At 35.4% G+C, this 20118-nt stretch overlaps 3 protein-coding genes across 7 annotated transcripts; 1 reads left to right on the top strand and 2 right to left on the bottom strand.

Moving 5' to 3' along the window:
• Positions 1-1212: 1212 nt before the first annotated feature.
• On the top strand, positions 1213-3926 carry LOC118030773 (protein IQ-DOMAIN 6). Its single transcript, XM_035035029.2, has 5 exons — positions 1213-1662; positions 1754-1999; positions 2509-2736; positions 2853-2966; positions 3046-3926. The coding sequence occupies exons 1-5, from the start codon at positions 1591-1593 to the stop codon at positions 3736-3738; spliced, it is 1353 nt and encodes a 450-aa protein (XP_034890920.1). The 5' UTR covers positions 1213-1590; the 3' UTR covers positions 3739-3926.
• A 912-nt stretch (positions 3927-4838) lies between these two features.
• LOC118030772 (cytochrome P450 711A1) lies at positions 4839-7725 on the bottom strand. Its single transcript, XM_035035027.2, has 5 exons — positions 7346-7725; positions 6691-6843; positions 5755-6538; positions 5489-5584; positions 4839-5383 (listed from the first exon to the last, which is right to left on the bottom strand). The coding sequence occupies exons 1-5, from the start codon at positions 7570-7572 to the stop codon at positions 5054-5056; spliced, it is 1590 nt and encodes a 529-aa protein (XP_034890918.1). The 5' UTR covers positions 7573-7725; the 3' UTR covers positions 4839-5053.
• A 3482-nt stretch (positions 7726-11207) lies between these two features.
• Positions 11208-15229, bottom strand: LOC118030774 (heat shock factor protein HSF30). Of its 5 annotated transcripts, XR_012170202.1 has the most exons (5): positions 14604-15229; positions 13292-14106; positions 12864-12945; positions 11342-11587; positions 11208-11248 (listed from the first exon to the last, which is right to left on the bottom strand). XR_012170202.1 is itself a non-coding variant. In XM_073410128.1 (4 exons), the coding sequence occupies exons 1-3, from the start codon at positions 14907-14909 to the stop codon at positions 12900-12902; spliced, it is 1167 nt and encodes a 388-aa protein (XP_073266229.1). In that variant the 5' UTR covers positions 14910-15229; the 3' UTR covers positions 11208-11587; positions 12864-12899. The 5 variants fall into 5 exon arrangements, 2 of the variants coding, with proteins under 2 accessions (XP_073266229.1, XP_034890921.1); XR_012170203.1 differs by having other exon boundaries at positions 11208-11587; positions 12864-13099; positions 13192-14106; positions 14604-15228; XM_073410128.1 differs by having other exon boundaries at positions 11208-11587.
• Positions 15230-20118: the final 4889 nt, after the last annotated feature.

Below are 20118 nucleotides of genomic sequence, written 5' to 3' on the forward strand. Positions count from 1 at the left end.
AATTGTTTTTTTCTCGGTACGCTGGAAACCCAAAAAAACTCCTGGTGGCAAGGAATATAAAGAAGGTAGAAGTGCTACTATAGAGAGCCAAAATGGAAATTAAAAAAAATCTTACTGCAGCACTTACTGCTGAAGAGTAACCTCGGTGCCAATGCCTGACAAAGACACTAGCAGGAAACATGGTTGTAATTAACAAGGAAAAGACTTCATTAGCTCATTTATTGCAGTGAGCTGTATTCTCTAGATGCTTGCAACTTAACCTGCAGCTTAAAGCAACTAGAGAAAAGTCAACTTTGAAACTAGTGAGGAATCATCTCACGCATGGTGAGGAGTTTACCAAGACAAACTTCCCTGCTCGGAGGTCTAGTTCCTCTCTAGCTGGTTGGATTTCAGACTAGTGAAGTTCCCATTGATTACTCTTGAGAGCTGAGATGAGTCAGGCCAAGACAATTCAATTGACCAATGAGACGAGAAGGGTCATTTTGATTGATCGTTCAAGTTATTGATGGTGCTAGCAGCACCTCTACTGTTCTTAATTTATACAAAGAACGCAATTATGCAATAATTTTTCGGTGTTTTATAGAGGGCACGTCAAAGAATGTATTGCTTAAAAGAGCATCAGGGAAACCCTAGATTATAATATTGTAACCATCTTTATACTTCACAGCACATACAGAAAAGAGATGCATTGCTATTATGAACCAACATAGGATGCTCTGTTTAAATTTTGAACACATTCCCGAGCTCAGGAGTAAAAGACATGTGCCCGAATTAAAAAATTCTGCAAAAAGTTAACCAATATGCCAATTCCCACCGAACAAGATTTGAAAAACATGTATTTGGTTGGCTTTTGGGACAAATCCAAAATTAAAAATTAAAAATTCAAACTCCATCTTTGGCACTTTGCAAGCAAGCAAGCAAGGATTGCTAATCTGGACATGCCATTGGTTTCCATTTACTGACATTGTATTACTGATCAGCTAGGCGGTCATTGGCTTTCAACTTTTTCACTCCCAACAATTAAACTAAATATTGTTTGTTTACAAAACACCAGATCTTCGTTACGCTGACTAGAGAAGATTTATTGTCGGCATGCTTTTGTAGTAACCAAAGGGTTGGTGCCTTTCCATGTTTTTTTTACCAAAAGTAGGTACCTCCACTTGTAATATTATAGTACTATCCAAAGGACCAAACAATCTCCTCCTTAGAAATCGAGCGGGACGAGTCGTTGATTGTCTCTTGCTTGTTTGAATTTCAAATATCAAACGGGCACATTGGACAATGTAAGCAGAGACAAAAAGAAAGGAAGGAGGAAAACCCATCAACCCATCAACCCACCATCAGAACCCACGTCTCAAGTCTTGCCCATTTTGCATCTCCCTCTCTCTTGCTTTCTTTAGCTAGCTATTTTTCAAGCTCGGTTTCTTCAGGAAATTTCTACTTTTTTAGGCTCTTTCTAAGACTACATCAAGCTACATTATTGCAACATTTTTTTTTTAAAAAAAAAAGTTTGCATCTTTCAAGTTTTAAGAGGTTTAAACACCATATCTGGTTACGTGCTTGCTCTACTCGAGCAAGAAGTTTTTAGTGATGGGTGCATCAGGAAAATGGGTGAAATCCATTATAGGTCTAAAAAAGTCTGATAAAGATCAAGACCAATATGTAAGCTAAAACACTATCAACCAAAAATACCCGACCTTTATGTTTTTTACTGTAGTGATAGTAATGCTAGTGATATGTGTTGTTTCTGTAGGAGAAGGTGAGTGGAAAGAGCAAGAAATGGAAGCTATGGAGGAGTACATCAGGAGATTTGGGGTCTTCATGGAAGGGTTTCAAAGGGAACCACAGAGCAGCATCAGAGGCATCGGGTTCTTCACCACTGGCTGATCCATTTACTGCTGCAATGGCTACTGTGGTTAGAGCTCCTCCTAAGGATTTCAGGGTTGTCAGGCAAGAATGGGCTGCTATCAGGATTCAAACTGCTTTTCGTGGATTCTTGGTAAATGGTTTTTTTTTTTTGTTCTTGGATCTTTTTTAACTGTTTGATTGCTGTGAAAATGGAATAGGAGGGAAAGAAAGTTCAATGTTTTGAAAATTTATGATTTTGATTTCTGAGAAAATGGAACAGGAGGGAAAGAAAGTTCAATGTTTTGAAATTTTATGATTTGGGTTTTGCATTTACTGTTTGTTGGAAAAATAGGAACTTTCCCCATTCTGTCAACTAGAAAAAAAAAATGGAAAATTGAAGACACTAAACATCTCAGATAAATTCACCCAAATGCTGTGTTGAAATATTACATGGAAAGCTCAAGATCTGTTGATGATCACTGACTCTTTTTGCAACATCACTGAATCCTATGTTAGCAAATGAAACTCTAATCAAACAAAGGAAACAGGTAGTCATATAAGAGACAACTTTCTAAATTTCAAAGCAAAAACTTTGAATAGAATACTTGGCAAATCAATTTACATTTTTTGTTGAATTGAACTATAAAGTAACTGGTGTAGGCAAGAAGGGCTCTGAGGGCCTTGAAAGGAGTGGTGAGACTCCAAGCTCTAGTTCGAGGTCGACAAGTGAGGAAGCAGGCTGCAGTGACACTTAAGTGCATGCAAGCTCTTGTTCGTGTTCAAGCTCATGTTAGGGCTCGTCGTGTGCGAATGTCCTTAGAAGGGCAGGCAGTGCAGAATATGCTGAATGAGCGACGTAGCAAGGCTGACCTCTTGAAACATGCTGAGGTATGATGAAAACCACTAAATATACACATGTTAATGACCATTTTGGTAGTCCTAGGCACTAGCTTTGCTGATTTAAACTCTTTTGCAATGCACTAAGGTTCTTGATTTAATTTCAGGAAGGGTGGTGTGATAGAAAGGGGACATTAGAAGACGTGAAGTCAAAACTGCAAATGAGGCAAGAAGGAGCCTTCAAGAGAGAAAGAGCTATTGCTTACTCCCTTGCTCAAAAAGTATGCCACCATCATGTGTTGTGCTACCTTTCTCTTTCATATAAGCTAAGTATCTTCACTAACTTCTTTATTTTTTCAGCAATGGAGATCAAACCCCAGCTCAAACACTCGACCCAATAACTCAGTATATTCTTTCAAGAATGAGGAGTTTGATAAGAACAGCTGGGGATGGAGTTGGCTTGAACGTTGGATGGCAGCCAAGCCATGGGAGACTAGATTGATGGAACAATCCCATACTGATCCCTCAGTGACTCCACCACCCAAGTCTTGTGTAGATGCAAGCACACATTCGAAATCCTTTGAACATAGTTCAGTGAAAGTGAGAAAGAACAATGTAACTACTAGAATTTCAGCGAGACCTCCAATCGGGCATGTTACTCGCTCATCTTCAAGTCCAAGTTCTGAAGTCCGCTTTGATGAGAGCTCAGCTTCTTCATCAATTTGTACTTCTACAACACCAATATCAGGAAACACTGGCTTGGCCTCAGATAAAACAGAGGAGAGTGGTAACAGCAGGCCAAACTACATGAACCTGACCGAGTCAACCAAGGCAAAGCAAAACACATCCAGTCATTTATTTCATAGGATTCAAAGGCAGTCCATGGATGAGTTTCAGTTTCTCAAAAAGTCAGGGGCGTTCTCAAACGGAGATTCAAAAAGCAGGGCTGGTTCTGATCCTTCAGTTAATTTATCCAAGCCACTTTGCTTGCCGACAAGATTTGATAAGAACTCGATGAAACAAATAAGAGGAACGGATCATTTGTATGCCTAGATGGATTGATTTATGTTTGTTAAGAAGTTTCAACGACTTGTTGTTCTCCATTGTTGAGATGTGTATTAATTTAGGAGCATTTCTGCAATCATCACTAAGCTGTAGCTAAGACAGCTTGATGAGTATGCTAGTGTTTTGAGGGCTATCCATTCTGTAAAATAGTTCATCATTTATGGCTGTGTATGTGATATCCACCAGTAGCTTCCTACTATCATACCACCAAAATTGTGACAGATCAATGGATATCTGCAGGACCTGGATTGTTCTCTGGCATTTGTGCCATCACCTTCAAATACTGTGAAATCACATCGATATTGTGGTGTGTTTTTTCTACTTTCAAAAAGTGGGTGTCTTGTGAGATTTGGCTGGGAACCAATCCTCTTCCTTCCAAGTCATGACCACAGATCGTTGCTGCTTTTTTCAGTTTGCTTTGGATGAAATTTAGTTGCCGAAGCTGCTCTCTCCATGATAGTACTGTTGTCAAAGCATGTATTATATTTATATTAGACTATAAGTATACGAAAGCATAAATTCGCTTTTAATATAAATATGATAAAAAAAATTAGCATGCATATTAAATAGTAAATATGTAATTAAACTTATAATTGATATCAATTTAAAGTTTTAATATATATACTTGTAATAAAAAATATTTATGTTTAAATTAAAACAAATAAGAATATTTATCTATTAAAACACTTTAAATAAATGAAATTTTTGTTGTTATCGAGGATGAATTATTATTCTTAAAGTTTTATTGTTCTTTACTTGTGCAATTGAAATGTTTACAATATATTTCTCAAGATTTCAATAACATTTTAATTTAAATGTATTTTTAAACAAGATCTTTAAACTAAAACAACTTCAAATATTTCTCAATAAAATATGAACCTAAACTCTAAATTTTTTAGAAAAAACCATAACATAACAGAAAATAAAAATATTAAAAAGAAGATGAAAAAAAAAATATATCTAAAAATATTCAAATTTAGAATTTTTTTTATAGTGAATTTTAAAAATTAAAATGTTAAAGAAATAAGAAGAATTAACTCTCATCATTATTAATATTAAATTAATCACTGTAAATCAAGAAATAAATCTAGAAAAAGTTAACAATTATTTATCATTCACTCCGAAATTTATTTAAATTATATTAATTAAACAAATTTTCAACCATAAATACGAGATAAATTCTTTGTACAGGGCACATTTATCAACACGAAGATTTATTAACTATTTATTCGAAAGGATGGCCTTTCCATGATAGTGCTGGATATGTGATATTTCTGAGAGATTTATCTCAGAACAACAATCTTCAAGTTCGTTTTATGATTCTCAGCTTTACTCCACGCTTGAAGTTGAGAACTATGCCAAATTCAAATTCAAGAGGTTTTTCCATGTTTGGGGAATGTCGAAATAAATATTTCCGGTACAAGTGTATCAGAGAGAGCTTGATTTCTTGTATGGAAAATTTCTTGCCAATGCAAGCTCTAGGTCCGATTCCAAAGGGTATAAGAGCGCAAGGATGCCTTCGTTTTTCTTCTTCGCAATTTGGATCAAACCTCTCTGGCTTGAACCTGTCTGGCTCTGGGAAGTTCTTAGGGTCTTTTGCTAGAACTCCAGGTGCTAACCAGATCCATGTGCCCTGTTCATCAAAAAGGAAACAATAAGTACATCTAAAATGGCAGGTGTGTGAGTTCTAGGCACGTAAACAGTCATACAGAATCAGATCAATGCTCTATAACAATACCTTTGGGAGAACATAACCTCCGATCTCTACTTCTTTTGATGTTTCTCTTGCAACTAATGGAGAAACAACGTAAAACCTCATTGCCTCTTTAACCACCTGCAATTAAACCATCTATCAGAAAATGAACTTCCACAGTTTGATAACACGCTCCATGAAACATGGAGATCAGGATTTGCAATGACAGAAAAATCTTTGTGGGTCAGATAATTCGGAGAAAGTAATAATGCGGCATCAGGAGACCGATAGAAAAACTTCAAGAGACTTGCCTGGTCAAGATAGGGGAATTTGTTTTGAAGATCATGAGCTGTTGGAATCTGATCATGAGGACCAAACCCATCAATTTCAGCAAGCAACTTCTTCTCAGTTTCTGGATGCTGAGCAACTAAATAAACAATTGAAGATAATGTGAAGGATGTTGTAATAGATCCAGCAAGAAGATGCTCATAAGTAACTGCACTAATATAATCTGGAGTAAAAACTTTCTTTGACAGAGTCTCTGATTCCCTTGAACGTAATATTAGTGACAAGAAGTCCTTTGAACCCCTATTTTTCTCTTCCATTTTCTTTCTGACAATCTCATCAAGCCGGCCGCTTATATTCCTATTAGTCCTATCAACTTTCCAGTCCATGGTGCCAGGAATTCGTTTAAGGATCTGCCTAAATGGCTCCTGCAGTATGGGGACAAGTAGACCTATTATAATTGAAAAGGAACCTGACAAGTCCATCTTAAGTTGTGTTGTTGAGTAGATATGTTGATTAATGAACTCTGACACATCACAGTTGTCTTTGCCTTGGCTATGGAAACTGTTGATTGAATCACTGGCTGATTGTGGTTTAGAGAGGCCAAAATCAACACCAAAAGCAGCTTGTCCTATGACATCTGTGGCCAATTTGAGGGAGAAGTTGGAGAAGGTGATTTCTTCGTTAGAAGATTGAAAATTCTCGGTTGCAGACTCAATGAATGATTGCATGGTGGGCACTAAGCTGGCTAAGTGTGATGGCTGGTAGACTGAAAGTATTGTGTTTCTCATGGTTGACCACCTTGCATCCCTGTAAGTTCAAATTTCACCAGAAACTTTGTTCATAATCTGCAGTTATTTGCATACTAAATTTGGATGAAGCCTTGGCGAAAAGAAATGAATGAAAAGTACTATGGAGAAGATAAGCATGCTTAATCTCTGCGATCATATTACATATGTTACCTGGTGAAGAAGAGACCTTTCTGATGAAGAGGAGAAGCTGAGATGGGAGAGGGAACACTTCTATTTGGAATGTCTTTGAACTTCTTTATCGCAACTTCTTTACAAAGCTCTGGGTCAGCTACTATGATCAGTGGTTGTCTCCCCATATGAAACCTGCTCCATAGTGATCCCAACAAGCCTAAAATTTATCAGTAGCCTAACCTAGTTTCAGTGTTTCACCATTTTAACCAAAGGGGCCTTGCAAATCAATAGCCCTTGTCTAGAGATAACATTTGACATGTACAAAATCAGATGCAAATCCTCAAGCTGCTAATTGTATGAAACAAGAGAGCAAAACAGGAGCTACAGAATACTAAAATTTCTTCTGGAGGGACACCTATCTCCTCCACTTCCATCAACATCTCTTCCTTCTCCAATCACCTCACTTTTCATTACTCTTTGAGGAAGTTAGACTACAAAAAAATCTTTCCAGAGAAGGGAAAAAAGAGAGTCAAATTAGACTTTACAAAATTAATCCTCTAAGCAAGTTCAAAGTCCTGACCTAAAGCATATAATACGTATCAATCACAGGGAAAGGAGCAAAAGAAAAACATTCAAGAACTTTCACCAGTTCTAGCATGGCAGCGAATTTAGAGATTAAAAGCTGTAACCTGACCTGAAAATGGGGCCATAGCGTTTTGCAAGAACTGTAAACACATCAGGGCCGTGCTTCGCCATCAAGGGAAGGTGACCCAGCAAGGGGATCACTGGAGGGCCTGGCACCTTCCTAACACCCCAGTAGGGTCCGTACAAGTAACCCAATAATCCCAATAGCATGGCCGACACTGTGCAAACAATAGCTGTGACCATGGGTACATCTGTAAACAAGACCTGTAAATCCATACTTGGAGAGTGCTGCCCTCTAAGTAGATGGATGCTCTTGTTACAGAGATTGGAAGAAGAGGGGAGAGCCTCCCAAGTTTATAGCTCTACCAAAATGTGGGGACTGGGGAATGGGAAAAAGAAGTGGTTGTCTCTCTAAGCATCTTTTTGGGCACTATGTCTTTGTTGGTTTTTGAATCATTATATCGGTGACTCTTTGTTGCCCATGCCCATGCCCATTATTTCTCAACACCTGGTTAAAATTTCCTGTGCGACAAGTGACCCCTGCATCCCATAGGTGCTTTTGTCTTGTAAATAAATCACAGTAACTGTCCTGTCACTTGAGATTTTTTTTATTACAAAATAACTTTTGTTTATGAAAAAACAAGTAGAGGGTAAGCATGATCGTCCAGATTCTTGACAAACCATACTGTATAAGATGAACAGATTCTCTGGGACAGTACGAGTTTATAATATGATAAGATGGGATGAAATATGAATAAATAATCTTCCATAAACCATGTTCTTCTTGCTTCTTTAAAAAGCACTTCCATATCCTGGCAAACACCTATTTATTGTTCTCAACTATTCTGCTTCAAAATCCCCTTGCAGCTTAAAATGAAGACGTAGAAAGTAAATTGTTCTTGATATTATGTTGTGGTGATTTTTATTTTCTATCTTTCCATTTTCTAATTGAAGTGACCCCAAATGATGGAATAACACAATGAAATCATATTATATTCGCTTAACCTAGTCCATTTTCGATCATTGGATGCCATCCACGACAGAATATGCATATCTTTAAGCAGAAAAGTGACCCTGTTCAGATAATATGGTCAGTCACATCCATGGAAAGCTAAGAATGCGTGCTGACAACTGATGGCTCGTGGAAGAGTCAAGAAAGCAATTACTTTCACCAGTAAGTCTCCGTTATCCATCTCGCAATGACATATTCGAGCTCTTTCCCCTGCACAACCGTTAGTTTATGCGATGCTTTTGCAGGTTCACCATCAAAGTGACTTGAAGCAGGCTCATCTGTTTATGAACTCGATTCGCCCTTCTGGGTCGAAGGTAGTTAGTTTGTAGCAACTGTGGTGTGCAAAACCCAGGATTCCTTGGACTCGTAGCTTGGTCTCCGCTAACAGTGAGTAGTAAATATTTGAGACAGCAATGGAAATGTTTCAGAACGCATCTTTGCGCATGCTTGTCTCATACATCACAGTGACAGGCACTAGATCATGTCGCTGCCTCATGACCATTGTTAAAATATCGCATTGAATATTTAATGGCTCTGGAAAGGGTTGATAATGACATCAATTTTTCTGTATTCTGTTCTTGTTTTCTAGTTTAAAGTAAAAGGGACCCCTTGATTCCCATTGAACTTGCTTTCCTCGGCATTATTGCTGCTGTACAGGCCGATGATACTCAATTTTCTCCTTCAATGTAGCATTGCAGGCGGAGCTTCTTGACTAGCAGCGTAACTTTTAGGAACACCAAGAATCAGCCTCATGTTATGATCGCGTGCTACTGCATATCGTAAATTTTTCCAAAAAAAAAAAAAAAAAAACCAGGTTATTTTGAAAAGAAATTTAAAGTAAAATAAAAATAAAAAAGTTCATGTGAGTATATAATCAAATAAATCGATAATCATTTATGTAAATAAATATAAATAAAATCGTTAATTATAACCAAAAAAAAACTGGAAAAACTAAGAAAATGTATGTAGGTTAAGATATTTAATATTGTAATATGAATCATTTACTCAACTGTGTTTAATAAATTTATTTATGAAAATGAATTTGTAACAAAATTGACACACATAAAATTTATTGAAAAAAATCCAAGGAAAAAAACTATATGCAAGGTTGTATATATTGAAAATATTGTTAAAAAATAAATGTTTTTCATTTTTAAAAATAAGTTCAATCCATATAAAATATATAAAAAACAATTATAGATGAATCACACTAATTTCATAGAAAAATCTGCAACACAAAAAAATATAATTAAAAGAATGAGGTTGAGAATCAAAATAAAAAATAAATTAGAGGCCATAAAAAAAACTAACATTAGATCGTAAATTAAAAGAAAAAAACTTTAACAAAAAAAAAAAGAAATAAAAAGAATAAGGATTAAATTGAAAAAAAAATTAAATTAAATTTTGATTGAATGATGAAATTGTAAACAACAAAAATTTAACAAAAAAGCTAGGGAAAGAAATTAGAAATCAAAATTGTAATTAAAGGATGAAATTAAAAACATAAAAAACTTTTCCTAAAAAACCAAGGACTAAAATAAGCAATCAAAACCTAAGGATGTAAATCAAGAAATGAAAAAAAAAAAAAGAAGACTGGTATGCACCTTTGCTAGGAGAAATAGAGAAAAGTAGTAAAAAAAACAAATAAGTTACCATCTGTGACAAACTGTCCATCAAGAATCACCACGCGTTGCACCATGAGAAAAAAAGTGAGGCAGCGCTTCAGCTGACACGACAAAACAACATATTTAGCCGTGGGAATATAAATGTATCTCACATGTCGATATCTAAACTTCATGCACCATGTGTTTTTTTATTAAAAAAATTATTTAATTAGAGCAAAATATCTAAAATACCCCTTCTTGTCCCAACATTTAACCAAAAAACCTATATCAAATGACGACATCGCCCTAGGCTCTTTCCTTTTGATTATAAGGGCAGAAAGGTCATTTAATAATCTTGAAAAAAATGCAAAGACATAAGCACCCTTTGCTAGATGTTCATTTTTTTAAGCGCAGGAGCAAATAAGTGATTATACTATTTTTTAAAAAAAGAAAAAGGACAGTAGCAACCCCATGCAATCCTTTAATAACCGATTGATATCTTAGAAATGGTTCAATTACTTTTATAACCGGGGCACCAAAAATCCTCTGAAAATGATGAGATTGACATGACACTACCACAATCTACAGTGTAATGTCTTTATATCCACAGTGAAAGCTACGGGAAAAAAACATGATGTTTTATATTTTTGTTAATGTTACAATTTTAATTTAAAATTTACCAAAAATAATAACCATTAGAAATAATTATTATAACTATTTTAATTAATTACTATGACCGTTGTTTCATGTTTCAATGGTGTTGGTTGGTCATAATTAATTTGTTGTTTATTTAATTGTTTAAAATATGATTAAAGATATTTTTTGTGTGTGTATGGGCGGATGCAATTCATATTATTAGAGATTTTTAAGAATAAAGAGCACTTTACTATTTTAAACTATTCTCTCATACATATTATTTTAAAAACATTCATTTCTATTTTTTATGTGTACTTTCAATTCAAGTGAGCATTAAGGTGATTAAGGTTTGAGAAATTTTTGCTCCACCCAAGAATTCCAATGGATTGTTGTATGTTGAAAAAAAAAACGTACTTATATTTGAAGTGTTCTTGAGCATATGGAGCATTTTTTATATATAAAGATAGCACTACTGCATATCATAATCTGGATGGTTCATCTAAACCCTCACTCTTTTTATATTTATTTTTAGTTAAAATTATTTTTATTATTGCTTTTAAATACTAAGTTAAAAATCAAGTAATAATTGTTGCATTTGTTTGCCTTATTTATTTTTCATTAATTCTCCCAACAATCTAGGGTCAGAAACACTTGCAATACGTACGTTGTGTAACATCATCATTCACCTCAAAAGGCCAGTCTACAACCAAGAGCAACGAGATGAATCTATTGAAAAAAATGGTGTACAAGAACTGCATCAAAGTGTCATCCATTATGTGCTACCACAGCTTACCTCCTTCCTCTTTCACCCAAATGTGTGGCCATTGCAGGACGCCGGTCGCCACTGCTCAAAACCCTGTTGAATGAAACCACAGACATGAGCTGGCCAAGCCATCATCTACTCATGACTGCAGCCAGATGTCTCAGATCAAGTCCCGGTGAGCAGCAACCACACACCCAAGATTATGTGGGGATAGGGCCGTCACACAGCTTGCAGGTTGCCCCGCAGCCTTGTATGAACGACCGCTGAAAACAGCACCTGGATATCAATAACTTTCGAGTTACAAGCATCCATTATCAACCATGATCAAAACCCTTGGAACCCTAACAAGTGCTTTGGCATAACACAACGTTTATAAAAATCCTTATAGAATCATGGACAGGAGCTTTCCACCCTCCAACCTCTCAATCCAACTGGGATTCAGATTCACAAGCCATAATCCATGTCTACTTATTCCAACAGGATACACAGTCTCTAATTAACACAGATAAAACAACAACAAAAATACAAGAAGCACAATCAACACAATTCTATCTAATAGGATCACTACACAACCTAATTTAATTATTGAATATTTTCTCTTCAAATAGTATTATCTGTAAAAAGTTTACACCCTAAATAAACTTAAAAACTGACCTAAACAAACTAAAAAATATATGAAAATAAAGAGAATAAATAACAAAACCAGACTAGACCGAAGCTTAATTTAAAAATATTCAAGATTTCAGCTGGTTAGAGAAGCTGTCCCTTTTATGAAATTGAGCTTGTAGAATCTCTTGATAAAATTTAAACACTAAATAAAAAATTATAGGAATTTTGTCCAGCTAATCACTCTGCATGATCCATAACTATTCTTGAACCTAGCTCTATCCTATCAGTTCATAAATATCCCTACAAAACCATTCACTCACATAACCCACAACTGACGTATTAAAACCACCTACATCACTAATTTACTTTCAATCAACTCAAGTAAACAAGAAACTGTAATCTGCTGGCTTAAATCATAAAAAGGCAGCGGTGTCTGGAACACAGTCAGACAATGCAAGGTCTGGTAGCTTTACAATCATACCCTGTACGTTCTATTAATTGAAATTTGAAATGCGTTATATTGCTGATAGTCATATAAATCAAGTTTTTCTTTCAATTACGAATCAGTATAACCATGAGATCTCAAATAGGAATCTGAGCTCCAAAAATCATATAGCACTGCTGCTCTTCCAAATCCAAGCATCACCGATACATGATTGCAGCATTGAATAGTCATTCACAGTATCAACTGTAAAAAAGTCTATGCAGTCACAAAAGCTGGTCACGAATAACGACCATATTTAGAGGCTGTCCCGGTCCAGAGAAATCTCTCAATTTTAGTGGATAACACATACAAGAAATTAGTTATGTCTAAAACGTACAATATGTCTCGTACATTTATATACATCATATACACTATACACACAAGTTTTTTTATAATTGTATATAACAGTGGGATGTACACAAAAGGAAACTGTCAGCAACGGAAGTTGAGAAAACGAACATATAAAGCAGTGGAGTCTAGAACTCGTTAGATGATTCAAATCCAGACACCCCTCCGAAAACTTCTTTGTTGGCGTTCCGGCCTGCAAAAATTCAGCAGAGAAGAATCAATGGAATCTCAAGGGCTCAAAGTAATTTAAAAAATTAAGAAATATTGAGGAATTTCACTCTAATTCAAGAAGGAAACAGAAGAGCAGTAACATCTGTTGGCCGTGTTGGAACTTCCACCACTCCCTCCTGTACGACAAACAATATAGTCCTCAGTCACAAACAAACAAGAAAGAAATCTAAATAAAATAGAACTCCCAAACCAGGATTCATAGGTATACCATTATGGAAACAGGAATGGGGTTGCAGAGACCAACTCAAAACCATACAAACTCCCAAAAATCATTTAATAACAGCTATGTCTTATATCATGGATTTGACCTGAGATAACCCATTTGATCCACAAGGTCCTGAAAATCATCACTCCAGTCCACAGGTTTCGCAACCAAATCCTCAACTTCCACATCAACTTCTGGTTCATCACTCACAGCAACTTCATTAGGTTCCCCGGAAACTAAATCATCAGTAAGTAACTCCTCCCAAATTGTCTCATTAACAGCATCCAAATTGCTACCACCATTTGCTGTGTGCATAGAACTTGCTATTGGGTCCTTGATATCACTGCTTGATTCATTGTCCAAGACAGCAGAGAAAAGTGTCTCCATCTCATTCTCAATAGTTGGTAAATCCTGATTCATGTAATCAACAAATTGGCTGCTACCTAATGCCACAGATGCAACTTCTTGCAAATTTTCAACACTTGGGCTAGCAGTGAGTCTCCTCTTACGCCCAATTTCAACACCTCTTATTTCTCTCCTCTGTGCAGCCCTTTGTGCAAATTGCTCGATAAAGGATGGGTTGTTGAGAGCTTTAGCAAGGAATGTCATCACCCGCTGCTGTTTTCTCTCTGTGCTTCGTAACCTATCCTCCATCGCAGCAATGTGCTCCCTCGACTGCTGTTGTTGCTGCTTAAGCCTTACAATCTCTGCCATTAACACGTTTCGGTCTCTTTTTAACCTTTCAAGCTCTCCTTCAAATTCAAATTGTCCTACCTCAATGCAAGCTCCTCCACCTTGTTGTTGTGTGGTCTGTGAGAGATGTCTTTTCCGTTTGATGGTCTTCAATAGATGCTTCTGCCCTCCCAAAAACCCTTCATTGGCAAATTCCCACCGGTCAGGATCAACCTTCCTGAAACCCTGCATCACAATGCAACAAGAATGAGTTCAGCACTCATTGAAAAACAGCATATCAATATTACTAGCTAAACTTCGTACTAAAATTAACATATATACTTAAAGAAATTGAAATTAGCATACAAATTGATATTAACATGGAGTGATTGACAAACAAACAGGATAAAACAAAAACAAAACTGCACAGCATTTTCCAATACATATTCAATCACATCTATAAGAAGCAAGAAAACTAGATTGAATTAACAAATATAGACATTTTCAAAAACATTTGATCTGCTATCACAAAACAAAGACCACACAAACTCAGAAACGAAAAATAAAAATCCAATCCTCAACCTAAGATGATCCACCACAATTAAGAAATTCGAAGGTCACAAGCTTAAAAACTAACTTCCATTCAAATTAGAAGCATCATAATTAGCACTCGCCATAAAAGATTAACTATCACACCTCATATGAACATTTATCAAGAAAGATGAGGGCATATGAGTTCTTACATAAGTGTTGAGCTGTCGAATGAAGCTGGAGAAGTTACTGTGTTTGAAGTGTTTCGGAAGCAAAGTAGTAGAGAATTTATGAGAGTCCCAAACTATGAAGCTATTGCGACCTCCACTCCACGAAACCACTGTATCCGTTGAGGGGTCTTCCACCATTTCATATGTCTTCGTCAAGAACGGAGGTGGACCCACTTCATTTAACCCCTCCATTGGATGCGGAGAGAAACTAGAGGATGATGAAGATGAAGAAGCTCCACCTCCAGTACATGTCACTGTCTCCTCTTCTTTCACTACAACTCCCTCCATTTTCGCAGAACCTCTCAGTCTATGATGTCTCAATTAAGGTTGATTGGGTGTTTAATTACTTGGGTTCTTGAAGCTTGTAGCTTCTGGTCTTGTGTTTAGCGGTTTTTGCAGGGAAAGATTGAAACTTGGAAGTAGTCTCTGCCTCAAAGTTTACGCGTGGGAGTAGGGAGAGGGAGTGAGATTTATACGACGGAGGAAAGATTAGCACTAGAAAGAGGGTGGGAGATACCGTGTTCTTTTCAGAACTTTCTGACACTTGTCGGATTGTGTGGGGTTCCAGAATTCAGACAACCAGACCTCGAAGTTCTAGACGATTCTCAAATGTTCTCTTGCAGGAGATATTTTGCAAGGAAAGATTTCAACAACCACAACGATTTAGCCCAGCAACCACTATTGGGCCTCATTGCAGGATCTGGATTATCTTGGTCCTGTTTTTTCTGAGTCCGGTGTTCGGCCCGTAGAAGCATTCAAGAGTACCAAATCCATTTGGGCTGATTGGATCCAATGAATGAGCTTCCATTTGGGCCCTGATTCTTTTGTATCTGTGGCCTGAAGTTGCCCAGTCTAGTGATCGGGCATCTCTCATTTGTCACCTAACATAGGACTCTCAACCTAGGCTTTTGGAACACCTTTTTATCTCTTCAGGGATGTTAGGGACTGCCGTTAAAATTATATTTGGATGTGTTTTAAAAGTGTGTTTGATTTGAAAAAATATTAAATTGATTTTATTTTTGGTTTTGATGATTTTAAATTTGCTGATATCAAAAATAATATATATATATATATATATATATATATATATATATATATATATATATAAAATAAGAGATTGTCACCCTTCTTCATAATCTTTTCCTAAAATGAAACTCAAGAACAAAATATTATCAAGGTTACACTCTTATCAAATACATCCCATGATGTAGAAATACCTCCCAAACCGGCAGTTGCATATATATGTAGGTGAGTGCTATTAATTTCGTAGGGAAATGGAGGCTTTACTCTCATGGTAGATAAATTCAGTCCCCACGTTAATTATTCTTCATGACTTGGTTTCAAGAAAGGTTGTGGAAACAAATATTAGGAGTGCCCATGCAGAGGTTAAATGTAGAAATAGGAAAAGCTAGATTCTTTCACTCTGGAAAATGGATTCTAGAAAAATAAATTATCTAATATTTGGTAATATAATGAAAAATAAATTGAAAAAGAATTTTTATTATTTGGTTATGTTATGGAAAATGAGTTGAGAAATAACTTATTAATATTTTATTTTTTTAAGTTTATTATAATAATAAAAAATAAATCTTACAAATTAAAAAGTTAAATAAAAATGAAATTAAAAAAAATACATAAATGATCTCAAATAAAATAAATATTAATCAAAATAATAGAGAGTCAATCTAATAAAAATCTAATAAAATAAGCAGTTAAACCAAACAAGTATATTATTAGCTATTTTGTTAATATTTAAAGATATTATAACTATAAAAAAACAAAAAATTAAAACAAACAAAAACAAAGAGATCGCGAGTGCTAGTAAAGCTCCTAGATGGAATCATTGCATTTAAAAAGTTTTCCCAGATGACAAAATTGAATTATAAACAATATGGGCCTCTCTCTATCTCATTCTCTCATGCATACACACAGTTGCTGCACACGGTGGCAACGGTGGTTGAGGACCCTCATCGTTGCCAGCAGAATTGGCTGTGAATTTCAGGGAAGACAAGGAGACCATGGCCATGCTTTGTTCCACCAAATAAAGTCCAAAGAGAAGGAAACTAATCGATCGAATCCCTCGAGTCTTTCCACAGATGAAGGGCCCCCTCTGCTTCCTGGCTGACATATGAATCTTCAGCCGGAAGGGATGGCCGTCAAGTCATTTTTAATTTACTTCTGCTGCTGTATATCAGCTATAATTTATTCATTAATGGATGCCTCTGTGTGTTAATATAATTAGATTTAATTACTTGTTGATAAATTCGATGCCTCCAAGAGTGTTCTATATTAATCATAAACCTTTTTTGATCAAAAGTAAAGTCCAAAATCAAGAGTAATTGGAGCCCAGCAAGAGTTCTGGTCAAGGGATGCCCTATGCCTTGTTTTTTACAGCTACATAACCTAGCTAGGCCATGACGACTTGCCCAAATACTAGAATAATCAACGTGATTTTTGGGATCGCATTGCCTGGAGAAAAGAGACTTGTGATGTCTCTCCATGCGTGTAGACAAGAATAAATTAAAGAAGAGAACTAGGGTTATGAAAACGTGAGAGGGAATTTTTATAGCATGATTACTCCTTTTATATAGTACTCAAAGTGGCCTCGTTGCAACTTGCTTGTGTATCTTATTTCTTGTTCTCTCCAAGATTTATGATATCATACACATATATATATTGAGCTGGAATTAAAATAACCAAGATCTAGATTAATTACTACATCTACTCTTCTCTTATTGATTGCTCTCAATCAGTCCATGCGAGTATAATTTTCCTGTAAATCTCTCTCTGTAATTCCATCAAAAGGTCCTCTTCGAAGAAGAAGAAGAAGAAGAAGAAACCTTCAAATTTTCCCGTTCTTCTAAACATGCTTTGCGTGTCTGCTTTATTATGATGAAAATGACGAAAGTTTAGCTTAGTTATTATCTATTTTCTCTCGTCAGATTTGAATATATTAAATTCAAAAGCAATCATGAGATTTGAAACATGATAAATGTTAGAATATAATTTCATCGTGTATATTCAATATCAAATTAAATACAAATTTTATATATCATATATACAAGATTCCAGCCTTTTAATCAATTGAACTATAATGTTGTATTATAAAGTTATTCAACTTGAAATTAAGTTCTAATAGTTAGATACTGGAATTTCATAAATAATAACCGGAAAGTTTAGTCAAAATTGCACTTGGTTACTGAATTTTAAAAACTATATATAATATATATCCTAAATTTTAATACGCGCAAAATAATTCATTTTGTACCTGGCATTCAAGATGAAAAACAAAAATCATCTAATTATTTATAAGTTTGTGACGCTTATATTAGATATTAGAATCTTGTCATTAAATTAAAAAAAAAACACAGTTATTTCTCCACCCATCTTCTTTCTCTGCCCACCAAACGTAGTCGCCACCTTCCTTTCCCTTTAATCCCTCGTCAGCCACAATCTCTGATTATAAACTCACCAAACCCACAATCCGTGATTAAAACCATAAGCACGCAGCCTCACCAAACCCACAATACATGATGAATGATGAAATCTAATTAATGGTGCCTCATGATTTCATGTCCTAAACAAAACAAATATGAAGTTCCAAAAACCTAATGAAATGACAATCTTCAGACAAATCAAGCTGCAACATGTCAGGAGTTTGTCCTGTTTTGCAATCTTTTGTCAAGATTGATGCTTGACAATCTCTGTTGCTATTATGCAGAAGATACCCCACCCGGTTTTTTTGCTAGACAGAGGTCGTTCTTCGTAATTTAAAAGGGCGAGCAATGCACATCTTTTATGGAGGGTGGATATATATATAGCTTTTGTTCGTGACAACAATATCAAGTAAACACTGTTTTCCCAGAAAAGGAGTATTTATGCATCATGCATGCTTGGAATTCATCTCCTTTCACCAATAAATTACCTTTACAGGGATGATTTGCTGTTAATTAAACTGAAAATGTGAAAAAATCATCTCTATACATACATGTTAGTGTCCAGCTAGCCATCCAAGATCAAATTAACAGCAAAAAAAAGCAAACCAGTATAGCAACCTAGCTTTTCTAGAAACTCATGACTCAGAAGCAAACAGTCAGAAGCAAAAAAAGAGAGGTGAATCTACCATTTCAAAAGTGTACAATACGTAAGGATCTTGCATTAGTCGATTCCTAATTTGATGGATATTTGACAATTCAGCAAAGCCCGTCTTGGCCACTAAGCATGCATGATTTTTCTTTCAACAGAGGGCGACTTCCATAATTGCACAAATCGGTACTGGCTAGGAGCAGTTCTAGTCGTAGTACTAAGCTCCATAGCTTCTAAAATAATTGCAATAAAGGTGCGGAAGGACCCCAGCACTTCTCTCCATGAGCAACCCCCCACCTCATTGTCTCGCCTCAAAATCTCACCCAACACCCATTTGATTGACTCATCATGATTTAACCTCCCCCGAAAGGGACCCACTTACAATCATGACTGCCACGTGGACGGACAGCAATGAACAAGTACTTTAGTTGTGCCTTGATATGGGCCATGAGAGAAAAGAAGAAGATACCCTCTTTTGAAAGGATCAAGAGAGAAGGGTGAAAGTTACGACCGCAAACAAGGCTATTCTTAATTTTTAGCATGGAATTTTAAAAAAAATATATCGGTGAAATAATATATTTTAAAAAGGTTCAACATTATATTTTTTAAAAACATAACTTTTAAAAAATATTAAATTATTAAGAAAGATAAAAATTTTTAAAAAAATGAATGAATAAAAAAAAAACTCACCAAACCTTCAAGTACAATATTATTGGAACCATAAAAACATCTCGACAAAACGAATTTAATAAATAAAAAAAATTAACTACAGTTATTTAAGTTAGATATCCTTATCACCTAAAAATGAAATGTGACCCACTTATTCTTTATAATAAGTTTGACATATTCAAGTCATTTTCAGTTGAACCTATTTGAGTCATTATTAATAACTTTATTTTATGTTATTTAATTTCTAAGATCTTTATAAATTTACTAATAGTATCATAATAAAAATTTTAATGTCTCCAATATTTTTTTTCTCTTTACTCTCTTCTCTTCTTTCCATTTAATATTTTTTAAAATATGTTCATGTAAACTATAACAATCATATTTCTCAATTACAAAAAGTACAAACTATATTATTTTACTAATACTTTTTACTATATTATTCCATCTATATTTTTAATTCACTTTTATCATTTAAAAAAAAATCCGAAAAAAAGGTTAAGAGCCGACACAGATTCAGATCATTGCGTCATAGGGACCCATATATGACCGCGACTGTCATGTAAGTTACGTCACCCAGGTGTCACCCTCAATCAGTCAACGAGATAAATAAATTAAAACAATAGAGACAGCGGCGCCGACAGGTTAAAGGAGCAAATTAAGGACATGTCATAACAGTGGATGCTTACTCTAGGGAGGTCGTGCTAATGTGCGCGTTAAGGGTAGATGCGCCCTATGGGAGAAT

This window comes from Populus alba, chromosome 6, assembly GCF_005239225.2.
Source record: "Populus alba chromosome 6, ASM523922v2, whole genome shotgun sequence".
NCBI classification, from domain to species: domain Eukaryota; kingdom Viridiplantae; phylum Streptophyta; class Magnoliopsida; order Malpighiales; family Salicaceae; genus Populus; species Populus alba.

Bases quoted from the DNA above. Each gene is read 5' to 3' on its own strand.
- LOC118030773 (XM_035035029.2), top strand. From the start codon at position 1,591: ATGGGTGCATCAGGAAAATGGGTGAAATCCATTATAGGTCTAAAAAAG. The intron at 2,000-2,508 runs GTAAATGGTTTT...TAACTGGTGTAG, and splicing joins CTGCTTTTCGTGGATTCTTG to GCAAGAAGGGCTCTGAGGGC. The intron at 2,967-3,045 runs GTATGCCACCAT...TTATTTTTTCAG, and splicing joins CTTACTCCCTTGCTCAAAAA to CAATGGAGATCAAACCCCAG.
- LOC118030772 (XM_035035027.2), bottom strand. From the start codon at position 7,572: ATGGATTTACAGGTCTTGTTTACAGATGTACCCATGGTCACAGCTATT. The intron at 6,844-7,345 runs GTCAGGTTACAG...ACTATGGAGCAG, and splicing joins CGCTATGGCCCCATTTTCAG to GTTTCATATGGGGAGACAAC. The intron at 5,585-5,754 runs GCAAGTCTCTTG...GTTTAATTGCAG, and splicing joins AATTCCCCTATCTTGACCAG to GTGGTTAAAGAGGCAATGAG.
- LOC118030774 (XM_073410128.1), bottom strand. From the start codon at position 14,909: ATGGAGGGAGTTGTAGTGAAAGAAGAGGAGACAGTGACATGTACTGGA. The intron at 14,107-14,603 runs GTAAGAACTCAT...ATTGTGATGCAG, and splicing joins TTCGACAGCTCAACACTTAT to GGTTTCAGGAAGGTTGATCC. The intron at 12,946-13,291 runs GTCAAATCCATG...GAATTTTTGCAG, and splicing joins GATCAAATGGGTTATCTCAG to GCCGGAACGCCAACAAAGAA.